At 35.5% G+C, this 13,735-nt stretch overlaps 1 protein-coding gene across 1 annotated transcript in view; it reads right to left on the reverse strand.

Moving 5' to 3' along the window:
* The window catches only part of LOC143223019 (uncharacterized), a 48,998-nt gene extending 36,661 nt beyond the window's left edge, over positions 1 to 12,337 (reverse strand). The window contains exon 1 of the mRNA XM_076450373.1: positions 12,057 to 12,337. Within this exon, the coding sequence (XP_076306488.1) occupies positions 12,057 to 12,328 (272 nt within the window). The 5' untranslated portion in view covers positions 12,329 to 12,337. The remainder of the gene's footprint in view (positions 1 to 12,056) is intronic.
* Between the last annotated feature and the right edge of the window lie 1,398 nt (positions 12,338 to 13,735).

Consider the following 13,735-nt stretch of genomic DNA (forward strand, 5'->3'; position numbering starts at 1 on the left):
AAAACTACACGATGGCTATCTGCGCTAGCCGTCTCTAATTTAGCAGTCAGAGACTAGAATGAAGGCAGCTAGTCATCATCACCCACCGCCAACTCTTGAGCTACTTTTTTATTACATTATATAGTCACATTATAACGCCCCCACGGCTGAAATGGCGAACATGTTTGGTGCGACTGGGATTCGAACCCGCAACTCTCAGATTACGAGTCCAACACCTTAACCCACCTGGTCATGCCGGTCCTTTTCCGGAGTACTTACCAGATAACGTTTTTTTTATTTCTATAAATACCATGTTGAGGTAAGTTCTAAGGTAACTGAAAAACATTACAACCGACGTATTTACGCTCGAATGTTAGAGCGAAGGTTTTGTTTGTTTGTAATTAAGCACAAAGTTACATAATGGACTCTCTCTTCTCTGCCCACCACAGGCATAGAAATTCGGCTTGTGGCGTTTCAAGTCTGCAGGTATTCCGCTGTAACATTGGGAGGAAACAGTGGAAGGTTTATATCCATAAGAAAATAAACATACTTAACTATATGTATCATTAACCTACTTCGAGTTTTGTGTGCGTGTGTGTGTAGGACTCTTAGATAAATATACTCATATGCAAATAAGCATGTGTACATAATTATTTGATTATCTTATCAAGATGGGTTTTTGACCTATACTAATGTGAACTTTCCCCCCAAAAAAAAATATTTCAAGGTACAGCAATAATCTCATGACTCTTTTCGCTGAAAACTAATTCAATAAATAGAAAAATATAAATTGTAATTAAAATGTGAACATACACTACATAGCCAAAAGTATGTGTACACTCGACCATCACACCTACATGTGCTTGTTGAACATCTCATTCCAAAACCATGGTCATTAATATGGAGTTAGCCCCATCTTTGCTGCGATAATAGTCTCCACTCTTCTTGGAAGGCTTCTCACTAGATTTTGGAACATGGCTGCCGGGATTCGCTCCTATTCAGGCACAAGAGCATTAGTGAAGTCAGGCATTGACGTCGGGCGAGTAGGCCTGGCTCGTAGTCGGAGTTTCAATTCATCCCTAAGATGTTCGATGAGGTTGAGATCAGAGTTCTGTGCACGCCAGTCAAGTTCTTTCACACCAACCTCGGCAAACAATGTCTTCATGGACCTCGCTTTGTGCACGGGGCATTGTCATGCTGGAACGAAAAAGGGCCTTCCCCAAACTGTTGTAACAAAGTTGGAAGAACACAACTCTCTAGAATGTCATTATATGTTGTAGCATTAAGATTTACCTTCACTGGAACTAAAGAGCCTAGCTCAAACCATGATAAATAGCCCCAGACCATTACTCCTCCTCCACAAAACTTTACAGTTGGCACTCTGCATTCAAACAGGAAGCGTTCTCCTGGAATCCACCAAACCCAGACTCGTCCGTCTGTCTGCCAGATATTGAAGCGTGATTCATCACTCCAGAGAACGCGTTTCCACTGCTCCAGAGTCCAATGGCTGTGTGCTTCACACCACTCCAGCTGACGCTTGGCATTGCGAGTGATCATCTTAGACTTGTGGGCTGCTGCTCGGCCATGAAACCCCATTTCATGAAGCTCTTGTCCTGATGTTGCTTCCAGAGGAAGTTTCGAACTTTGTAGTGAGTGTTGTAATTGTGGGTAGACGATTTTTATGCGCTACGCACTTCAGCACTCGGTGGTTCCGTTCTGTGAGTTTATGTGATCTACTGCTTCGTGGCTGAGCTATTGTTACTCCTAGACGTTTCCATTTCACAATAACAGCACATGACCGGGACAGCTCTAGCATGGCAGAAATTTGATGAACTGACTTGTTGGAATGGTGGCATCCTATGACAGTTCCACGTTGAAAATCACTGAGCTCTTCAGTTCGAACCAATCTACTGCCAACGTTTGTCTATGGAGATTACACGGCTGTATACTTGATTTTACGCACCTGTTATCAATGGGTGTGGCTGAAATAGCCGAACCCACTAATTATAAGGGATGTCCACATACTTTTGGCCATGTAGTGTAATTCGTGTGATTTGTATTTTTCCTGTATTATTTTGACTGTGAAAGTGGGAGTTGTTGGCGTTTTTCATATAAACAGCGTTGGACAGCGGTAAGTTTACAGATTTACGACTCTACGAACCAGGTTTGATTCCCCGCGGTAGACATGGTAGATAGTTCAATGTTACTTTGCTCTGAAACAAAGCAACGTAAGCAAGCGTTCAATATTGATATTTTATTTGTGTTTCAATAAATATCAATATTTAAAAAAATAATTTTACTTTTCTATAACCAAAAAGGAATGTAACCAGTATTAAAAATGGGCTTTGGTCTAGACTCAAAGCTATAAAAAAAAATAATCGTAAGAGTAGTTCATTACATTTTTGAAACGATATTTTATGGAAAAAATTTCAGGTCGAACGATTTCCTTTTTTTTAATTCTTAGAAATGTGATCAAGGGAATTCGAACCTAGAAATCTATAAGTTTTCTTGCAAGCTTTCAATTTAATATTTTATTATGCCTTTAAACGATATTAATATAAGATGGAAACATCTGTTTAAATACCGGGATTCTGTTGTAATAGTTTCTAACAAACAGTGATGGAATGTAATTATCTGTAAAGTTTGTCGAGTATTTCTCTCGTGCTTGTTTTCCAAACAATAAAATGGAACTTCTGATTGTTACGTGTTTAGTTTACTCTGCTCTACTATTTGACAACAACACTTCCAAACGAGATTTCCAAACTTTTTTTAATATAGTATGCCTCAAAAATTCATTCACTAATACGTATCCACAATGTCAATGAAATTGTGTTTTTAAGTGTTCCGAAATGGAGCCAAATCTCAAGATAAAAACATCACACTCAGATGAGTACAGCTTCTCGGATAAATATTCAGCTTTTATTCATCGTACGGATGCTTATAAACTTTGAATCTTTCCCAACTGAAATAATTTGCTTTCCAGAAGGGAACACTTTTAGACCTCTGTTTCAGAATGAAGACAGTTCACCACTGCGTTAGTAGTACGGAGTCGCGTGAAACCGTGCGTACACACATATTTCCTACGTGTAGCGGAGAAGGGCAAGTGTTTTTGAACAAAATAGTCAAATTTATATATTTATACATAGCCAACAAATGTTTGGCGAAGAACATTTCAGTGACATTCAGCTAGACTTTCCAAAGAATAGTGTGTTAATTTGTTGGTACATTTGGTTTTACTAATGTAACAGCCAATTCAGTCACAAAATATTTATACACTAAGATACTTTCAAATCAGGTATTTAATATTTCTATGACTGGAATATCCCTTGCACGTAATGGCATTGAAAACGAAATTATGGGAAATTTGAGAAACCAGAACAATACAGAGTGAGACCTCCAACAAGTCATGCCCCCAGCTGGGGCAGGGAAATGGTGTATTTTAACGGCTGAGAATCAACGATTGCAGGTGCCAGTAACAAAAGCTGTCCACATGTCCTAAACATAACTACTTACCATAATCAAGAAAGATATCTGTGCACAAGTTGATTCCACGATATATACATTCAACAGTCGTACACCTAAAACAAATAATGAATAACATAACGGCCTTACAAAGGTCTTCAGATAAGGTACAACCGAACGTGGCAACATGGAGTACAGTGACATGGTGAACTTCCAAACTCAACGTAATACAAATTAATCAGCCACTGAATAACAAAGGACCAATTTAATGTTGCACAAAACCTTATGTAAGTTCTAAAATATTATTCACAAATATTCTAGTTTTATAATAATGAGTCAAAACTAAAGAAGACAAAATATTGAATATACGTTTCCTTTATCTCGTCTTGATCATTTACCAATTAGTTTAAAAAACTAACGAAAATACTTGAAGTTGAAATCTTGCAAAGAAATAATTATGAAATTAATAACTTGATCGAATACCTCACTGCATACTTTACTATTTCAGCATTCTTAAGACATAAATAAAACATAAGAGGCCATCTTTAAAACTTATCATTTTACCGAACATTACAGAATAGACAACTGTTAAAATGTTCAGCAACATATTAATAGTTTTCCTATTATCCATAATATTTATTTCATGAAAGTTGTTTTCTAGACATGATTATGCGCACTTATTTGTGGCCCATTTTTCTTTGTAATTAAGTCACATAAAAACAAAGTTTAAATTATCATACATAAATAAAAACCCTGAACAATATCCGAACTCTTCATCACAGGTGATCTTTTGTTTGTTCAGATCTTCGACTTGTGATCTTAAAAGGTTTATGGTAGGAAAATTAGTGTAATGACAAACGTGATTACAAGAAAGAGATGAACATTAAAAGACTAATGATCTAAACTGAAGTAACAATAACTGATTTGTTTCTTTATTTGTTTTTGAAATTCGCGCAAACCTACACGAAAGTTATCTGCGCTAGCCATCCCTAATTTAGCAGTGTAAGACTAGAGGATAGGTAGCTAGTCATCACCACCAACATAAACTCTTGGGCTATTCTTTTTACTAAAGAATATTGGGATTTATCGTCACTTATAATAACGCCTCCACGGCTAAAAGGGCGAGCATGTTTAGTGTGACGGGAATCGAACCTGCAACCCTCAGATTGTGATTCGAGTGCCCTAACTACTTGTCCATGCTGGGCCTATATGAATGAAAAATATCGATTACAAATGATCTCCCACACGTCGTAACTATGTGATTAAAGGGGTTTTGTGTTTGTTGAATTTTTTCCATAAAACTATTCGAAGGCCAACTGTTCTAACTATCTCTAATTTAGAAGCAATAGGCTAAAGGTAAGGAAGCTAATCAACATAACTCACCGCCAATTCTATACCAACTATAAGTGGCAGTGACTATTACATAACAATACCCCCATACTTGAAACGTTTCTAGACAGAAGTCTGACCGTTGACTCGTCAAGCTATGGAAAAACATTTTGTGCTGAATCTCAGATTTCATGATTTTACTGTCCATCTAGTCACCCAAGGATTCTTAGCTTCATAAAAGGAAGCTACACGTATGTGTATCTGTCTATAATATTCCTTATACTTTGAGTTTCCTATTTAATTTAAATTAGTTCTGAAAGTTATTTTGAATATATAAATTTTAATATTCCAGATTCATCAGTTTTTAAGTTTCATGCTGACACCTTAATTGTAACCTACAACACCTTTTATGTTTCCCTCGAGTTTTGGATTTGAATACTAACTTAAGCCTTTTTATTTGAACCTTTAACTCTGAGTGTGCATTAAGAATTTTGTTTAATTCATTTTGATTTGTGTATCCTAAAGTTTTAGGTGTAACGTGCTTACATCTATCTCGTTGGTTTTGATGTTTATGTCTTTGAGTTACCATATAATGGGTGTATATGAATGTATGAAATTTCATTGTTGTTGTTTCTAACTGTTGTTTTACATTTCAGTTCTATTACGACTGAAATTTTGTCTCTATATGCCTTGATGTTGAGTTACATTTTAACATATTTCTCTCCTTTCTCCAGTTTGTTATTTGCAAAAACGTTCTTTCTAAATCATTCCATTTTAGATTAAAATTTTCAATCTTATTTTCGGCTCATTTCCTCTGTATCTTACATACTTATATTTATTTCGATCCTACTTATAATTTGGTTCAAATTACTGTTAAGTTTTTTTTAATTATAATTTTGTGTTTACTTTGGTTATCTTTTATCACTGTAGATTGACTTTTACTCAATGTTTTTCTAAGTTGTAGTTATCCTGAGTTTCGTTTATTTTGTTACCTATGTGTTGGAACTTATTTATTTAATACAACTCGTTATTTGTTCGTCTGTGAACAACAGTCATGGCATTTTATGCATTATCGGAAGAAAACTCGTTAGCCAGTAGTATAGTGGTATGTCTGCGTACTTACAACTCTGGAAACCGAGTTTTGATACCATTGATGAGCAGAGTATAGATAGCTCATTGTGCGGCTTTGTGTTTAATTACTAATAAACAAGCAAAATAAAAAATCATGGTTAAGTTAGATACTCTTGATCTTTAAAGGTGATTTTAAATTTTAATTCAAGTAAGGAAAATCAGTGAGATAATAACCAGAGTGTATCTTTCTATAGCTATATTTTCAAAATACATATTTTTGCAAACACCAGGTTTTAAAGCACTTTGCAATAATTTAAAATCACATTAAAATAAACAGCTTCTTTAACAATAAGTAAATAAAAAATACAAACTAATTAATTTACAAACTGTTCACTTAATTACTCGACTAGTTTTGACGTACCATGTACATCATTTTAAAGAGTGTTTGTGAGAATCGCGATGTCCATAAAAATATTATTTTATGGTCTCATTTAATTTTACTGTACGTCATATTTTGTTCTGCTGCAGAACGTTTACCACAAGGGGTTCAGTTGAAAACCTATATGAACGGAAATATCAGTCTTTGATGACCATATATACTAAAGCGATCACAGAGTCATATTTATAGAAAGAAAGCTCATTTCAGAGCAAAAGTATTTTCAACATAAAAATGCAGGCATACTCATAAACATTGATATTAGCTTTCAACCGAATACATTGAAGAAAACATATAACGTAAGGTATGATGAGCTCTTACAGAAAAATTACGCTTTTAGACGTCGTAGTTTTACACATTATACCCTCGAAAATAATGTACATGTTACGCCGAAACTTGTAAGGTAATTAACTGTACGTTTAATAAATCGGTTTTGGTTATTTAGTGCTTGTTTTCTTAATTTGTGCTTAAAAATTGTTTATCTTAACACCTTGAACCAAATAGTCTTGAACGTGCTTTAACCATCGTCGAGGTTACATATCACAGTACATATGTTTTTCTAATGTCTATCTGCTGTAATATATTTTACTCAAGTGAAGAGGTAAAGTACAGGATGTAGAAATTGTTACTATGAACTAGAGACTACCTGAGTTTGAATATATACAATCAAAATAACCATTGGTATAGACGGCATTATACGATACCTTCTTAAGGCTTCGTCTGAGATGAAAGCGTGGAATCGATAAAATTTGCCATGTCTCTGTAGAGTGATACATTTGTTATAACAGCTTCACTTTTACTTTAGACCCAAAATACCGCGTCAGTATCAAAGTCTGCAGAACATTTCGTATGGGTTTAATAAAGATTTTTGTTTATTTATTTTAATTAGTCATTTTTTCCGTAAAAATGTTTTCAACCTTTTTTTATTGCAGTACTTAATGTTTACCTCTTTGTTGCCACAGCAATGAATCAATAATATTTTATAAAGCTCAAAAATAAATTACCAATCCCTGGAAATTAGTTTTTATTTAAGAAGTAACAATATATTTCCACCAATAGAGAAAAATACAGAGGGAGAGATAGATAGAAGGGAGCAAATAAGTACGACGTAAAGTAGAAATATAGAGAAACTATATACTTTTTTTTTTCTTTTAAATGTTTTCGCATAGTCACCTTTAAGCTTGAACTGATACACTTTGGAAATGCAGCTGGTCAGCATCTCTCACTACGCACTCTCTTCCAACTCTTTTCCAATCAAATAGCATTGTTTGACTGCGATTCTCATAGTGCACACAATGTATGTTTTCATGGTAAAAGTCTGTAATCTTAAATTATCGTATCCTCACTTCGAGCTAACCACTGAGCCAAATTTGGACCGGAAATGTTTGTTTTTTTCAATTTCGCGCAAAGCTACTCGAGGGCTATCTGCGCTAGCCGTCCCTAATTTAGCAGTGTAAGACTAGAGCGAAGGCAGCTAGTCATCACCACCCACCGCCAACTCTTGGGCTACTCTTTTACCAACGAATAGTCGGATTGATCGACATATAACGCTTCCACGGCTGAAAGGGCGAGCATGTTTGGTGCGACGGGGATGCGACCTGCGACCCTCAGATTACGATGCGAACGCCTTAACCCACCTGGCCATGCCCGGCCAGGGGACATTTGTAGCTCAATGCTTAACATTCTGTAATGTAAATTGTTTCATAAGACCCAATTTTATGTGCAATGGTGGGAACAACACCTTCTGGAGGTCCACTAGTGGCTCACACTTGATATTGTGCCTCCCCTCAGAGAACTCGATCCGTTGTGGCCAGTGCTTTCTGTCGTAAAACGCTGCGGTGCCCCTGCTGTCCCAAAGGCAAAGATAAGACGGAAACTTGAAAAGCCTCCGTACAGACCCATCAGGAAAGCCACCATTTTAAAGTCTCCGATAACCTCCCAGCCATACTCATCATATTTCAAGGCTTCTAGCAAGGTTTTGACGATGTTGAATTCCTCTTTGAAATGCACCGAATAAGCGAAGGAAAGAGACGGATACTTATTCCCGTTATGGAGCAGTACAGCTTTGAGGCTTCTAAATAAGCTATCATTGAAGAGGCGCCACTCGTTCGGGTTACAGACAATTCCAATTACCTCGCAGAAACCGGATACATTGGGGCAGAAGCGGAGCCCATCTTGACAAGTAAAGAACTTGAAAAATGTCGGTGACGCTTCCTCTGACTTGCGACTTGAACAATTTCATCTAACAAATCCCACTCCTTGAGCCTAGATGTCAAAAGCTCGGCATTCGACTTTGTTAGAACAGGATCTCTTATCAAGTCATTAAAGTCTCTTTGGTTGGGCTAGTATTGGTTTCTCTCACCAGCTGCATCCCTGAAATTGTAATCTGGATATTCAACGTCTACCTCCTTTTCTGATTCGCTGCTCCCTTCTGAGGATGGCTGCTTTCTCTCTGGCGGAGAAGTTCATGGAAAATATTTTATATGTTTTTTTCTTCTATACTATAGGAAATTTTAAAAAATAAATTAAAAGATATTTCAATTTTTAAAAGGTTTAAAATTTGTATAATATAAAATCTTACTATTCAAGCAAGCAAAAATTGTCCGTCTTACCTTCTAGAGTTGTTTTGCAGTGCTCGCAGGTAAAATGAGGTGCCCAGAGTTTGTCTTCGTCTCCAACAGGCATGCCGAAATATGCATTGTAGGCTTTACACATTTTAGCAGATGCTGTCACAGAGTACTTTTTTACTCTTGTCTTGATAAATTGGCCACATACATAGCAGGATGTATCTGGAGAATACTTGCAGCTACTTGATGCCATCTCTGATAAAATCACATAGGTCTATGTGTTCACTTAGGCAGCTAGAACTAAACTCAAGTGGTTACTGGTGAGCCACTGCATATATATATATTACTATGGTAAGTTCTAGAAAATTCTAAAAGGTTCTTGAAAATTCTTGTAAGTTCTAAGACATTAAAGAAAGTTCTTGAAATTTTTTCAAAGTTCGAGAAGATTCTCTATTAGCTACTCAGCACTGAATCTACCTGGAATGTTCTGGAAAATGGGTAAATTTGAAAATTTCATTACCCAGGTCACAAAAGCAAACTTTGAAGGCAAAAATAGGTTTTCTCTACTTGCTTTAGGCATAAGCAATTGGGAAATAACACTCTCTGCCCAGGAACGAGTTACATAGTGCAATTATCCTTTTTACGTTAGATTGGTTGAACGAGAGGCGACACTGAAAGCTTTATCTTGGTAAGCCCATACCCTGTTATTCTGTTTCTGCACGTAGCTCCTTTTAGATTATGTTATGATCTGTTGAGGCTCGGCATGGCCTGGTGGGTTAAGGCGTTCGACTCTTAATCTGAGGGTCGCGGGTTCGCATCCCGTCGCACCAAACATGCTCGCTCTTTCAGTTGTGGGGCGTTATAATATGATGGTCAATTCCACTATTCGTTGATAAAAGAGTAGCCAAAGAGTTGGCGGTGGGTAGTGATGACTAGCTGCCTTCCCTCTAGTCTTACACTGCTAACTTAGGGACGGCTAGCGCAGATAGCCCTCGAATAACTTTGCACGAAATTCAAAACAAACAAACATACACACGTCCCGAATACATTGACTAGACTGGAAAATTTAATAAAATGGTAAGACGTCCAAATACATTGCTTCTGCCATTATTAACTGACATCGTAAGACTAGTGTTAAGTAACTATCAAACTAACAAGGACATTCTACAGCATAAACTGATGTTTTAATATTTGCTGTATTATTTTGATTGAAATATTTAGACGACATGTGTTTGATTCTTACTGAATGAGCATAAGGAAACAAAAATCTTAAATTATAATATTTTTAATTACACTTAACCAATATATTTGTATTATATGATATTGTTATTTTGTTAACGCTATTTTGTTGTTGTTTTTTGTGTTTAAATTGCGGTTATCACAGCTTACAAATCAATGGTTTAATATATATTCAAGATCCGATCGGAGAGGTGTATGTGTTTTTCTTTCAGCAAAGCTACATGAATTATCTGCTGAGCCCACCGAGGGGAATCGAACCACTAATTTTGGGTTATAAATCCGTAGACTTACCGCTGTACTGGCGGGGGACCGTTGGATAGGTATTTTTGACATAAGTTGGATACTAAATCATATTCGAGATGCTTACATTTTATCTAAAATATATGTTTTAAGATTATTAGCTATAAAAATATAAAAAAAAGAAATAGAATATTTGTAATTAAAACTCTTTGTGAATTTGTTATTGTATTGTTTATTTTGTTTCTTAGAAAGCGAATACCATGTTTATGAAATAATAAATCACAACAATTAGTTACTAATATCCTTGTTTTCCAACTAGTTATCTTTTGTTTTCTAATGATGCATTACTTCTCGTGATCGAAACATATACCTTGTTTGCAGGGAAGAATGAATACTTCCTGAATCGTTCAAACCGAATCAAACGCAAAAAAAGATATGAATTTTAAAGAAAGCAAATAATCTGTAGCGTTCAGCATTTGTTCTTCAAGATAAATTATTGTAAGAAAAGTTTAAGAAAATGATCGCATTTTTACTCAAAACGTTGACTTAATTGAAGTGGAACGCACAGACCTGGATGCATTCTTGTTATCGTAAAATTCAATACTGATCATGAAACGTTCTGGCATGTAGTTTTTCCTCCATTTATAAGCACCACTTCTGTAAAACATATGCCACGTCCAGGAAGCATTTGCTTTTATGTAATACTTGTTTTACTCTGAAGTGATGCTTGATACTTTTGTTTAGTATTCAAGAATAATATAGCTAAACAACAGATTAGCATCTTTATTCTATTAGTGTGACATATGTAAACATAAATGTATGCACTCACAAATATGTGGCAGAATGAGTGTGTGTGTGTGTGTTTTTCGTATAGCAAAGCTATCATAGGGCTATCTGCGGAATCGAACTGCTGATTTTATCGTTGTAAATTCGAAGATTTACCGCTGTTCCAGTGGGGAACTTGCAGAATGAAAACAAGATATAATATATAAATAATACTAAGGCATTATGTAAGTAACCTTTTGTTCTGGGCCCGGCATGGCCAGGTGGATTAAGGCGTTCGAGTCGTAATTTGAGGGTCGCAGGTTAGAATCCCGCTCGCAAACATGCTCGCCCTTTCAATCATGGGGGCGCTATAAAGTAACGATCAATCCCACTATTCGTTGATAAATGAGTAGCCCAAGAGTTGGCGGTGGATGGTGATGACTAGCTGCCTTCCCGCTAATCTTACACTGCTAAATTAGGGACTGCTAGCGCAGATAACCCTAGCTTAGCTTTGCGCGAAATTCAAAAACCAAACTTTTTGCTCTTTTGTATTTTCTGTAATAATCTTTCACGACATTAATAAATTTATCATCTAATTATTACAATTATTAGTTGTTGTTTTACTCTTGTATGTGAATCGCTTGCATATTTTGATAATTGTTTCATTAATGCATACATATGCACAAACACTTTAACCTTATACGATCGACAGGGCAAATAGTAAACCAGATCTCTATCAGGCTTCAAAACGCTTACTATGACAATAATACTTTATACACACACCGATCGCAAATAAAATCCGCCATTTAAAGAGATAGACTTTTCTAGTATAGAGACGATGTTGCTCAACTCTTGGCATTCAAAGAATTGAGTTCAAAACAGGCTACTAAAAAAAGAATCGTAGAAAGTTATATCCAACCGTTATGGGTTAAAAGAACAAAATAAAATAAAACCGTTAAAATACTTACTTGTTGAATTTTTCATCTGTTTTCTTCTGTTCGTTTGGAGACTCTTGAATAATTCGTTCTTGCCTTCTGTAGTCGTTTTCAAAACGTTTGCTGCTCTTGCTTTTAACATTGTAGTCTCTGAATTTGTGATAATGGTGATGTTCTTTTTTGCCATGATGTTTGTGGTTCCAGTGTTTGTGTTTTTCTTCCTCGTGCTGATGTTTCTCACCATCTGTGTAGTCGATTAGGAGTACCATCAAAATGGCTGCTAGCACTAAAAAAGTGGCTTTCATGCTTGTTTTATTACCTACAGATAAATAATAGTTGATCATCAACATTGTGGAAAGACAAAACGTCTAGTGGTAACAGCGTAAACAATATTAGTATCTCACAAACATAACTAAGAATATACTGTATCTGAAAATAATTATGAACTTGGAACCTTGTTTTCAAACTATCGTCCATAAAACAAATACAATATTTCCTTGTTATTCTAGAAATCTCGCCAAACAAGATGCCTCTGAATTTAAAGCTCTTCATTACTTTTTATATGAATCTATTACACATTTTGCCTTGTTTGTTTGTTTGTTCTGCATTTATTTGATTTAAGGCACATTAACCTGTCGAAAAATATTAAACGTTCAAACAATTTGCACTTCAACTTGTTATTTTGACATTTATGTTTCTCTTAGAAAATGCAACAGATAAATATAATAAATAAACACTCAAAGTTTATCACCATGCCCAACATTTAAATTTTTAATTAGGTTTGGAAAATCCAGTTTGGAAGCTCATTTATAGAAGTAAAAGGAGAATATAGAATCATTTTTTACAATTAAAATGTCGACAAAACACCACTTTATTGTTCTTGTTTTTTGAATTAAGCACAAAGTTACACAATGGGCTATCTGTCACTGCCACCACTGGTATCGAACGCCAGATTTTAGCGCATACGGCCGATGAGCTACTAGAGGAGCTCGCCATTTTAAAGTGATGGATTTATCATAATATCCTTTAGCCGTGTAATACACAGTGTTTGACTAACCACCAAAATAAAGTCGTTTTGGGGTGTTATAAGTACTGTTATTAAATACATCTTTAATACGGTAGGTAAGCTGTCATAGATATTAATATTTCATAATAAAATATACTATTATCATAATATAAAAGAAGAAAGGTAGTAACATAGGAGAAGGCGACCTGTTTTTGTATGGGTATGTTTGCTTATAGCAACGTCACATGAGGCTATCTGATGAGTCTGCGGAGAATCGATCCCCTGATTTCAACGCTACAAATTCGTAGACTTACCGCTGTACTAGAGAGACAAGTTTATGGGAAAGTTGCCCACTGTTATCTAGAACATCCGCAATTTGACTAGAAAAAGCTAAAAGTCTAATCCTTTACATTTCTAAATATTTTCCAATTATGTAGAGAAAAAAAAAAAGGTTTGATACTTCATAAAAAAATTGACAGTGTTGTGCACAAATAACTTGGGTTTTAAAGTTTATCACGAACAGCAAAGCAGAAAGATTTTAATGATATCATTTCTAGGATGCAAAACAATCATGTTTTCGAACTAGTTGTGTGTTATACTTTTAATTAACAGGTGTTGTTTGTTAGTTATATATATATACATATATATATTGTCTTACCAAACCTAATGAAATTTGATTGTGTCTTTAGGAAAACTCAAAACTTTT

The sequence above is a fragment of the Tachypleus tridentatus genome, chromosome 8 (genome assembly GCF_004210375.1).
Source record: "Tachypleus tridentatus isolate NWPU-2018 chromosome 8, ASM421037v1, whole genome shotgun sequence".
NCBI classification, from domain to species: domain Eukaryota; kingdom Metazoa; phylum Arthropoda; class Merostomata; order Xiphosura; family Limulidae; genus Tachypleus; species Tachypleus tridentatus.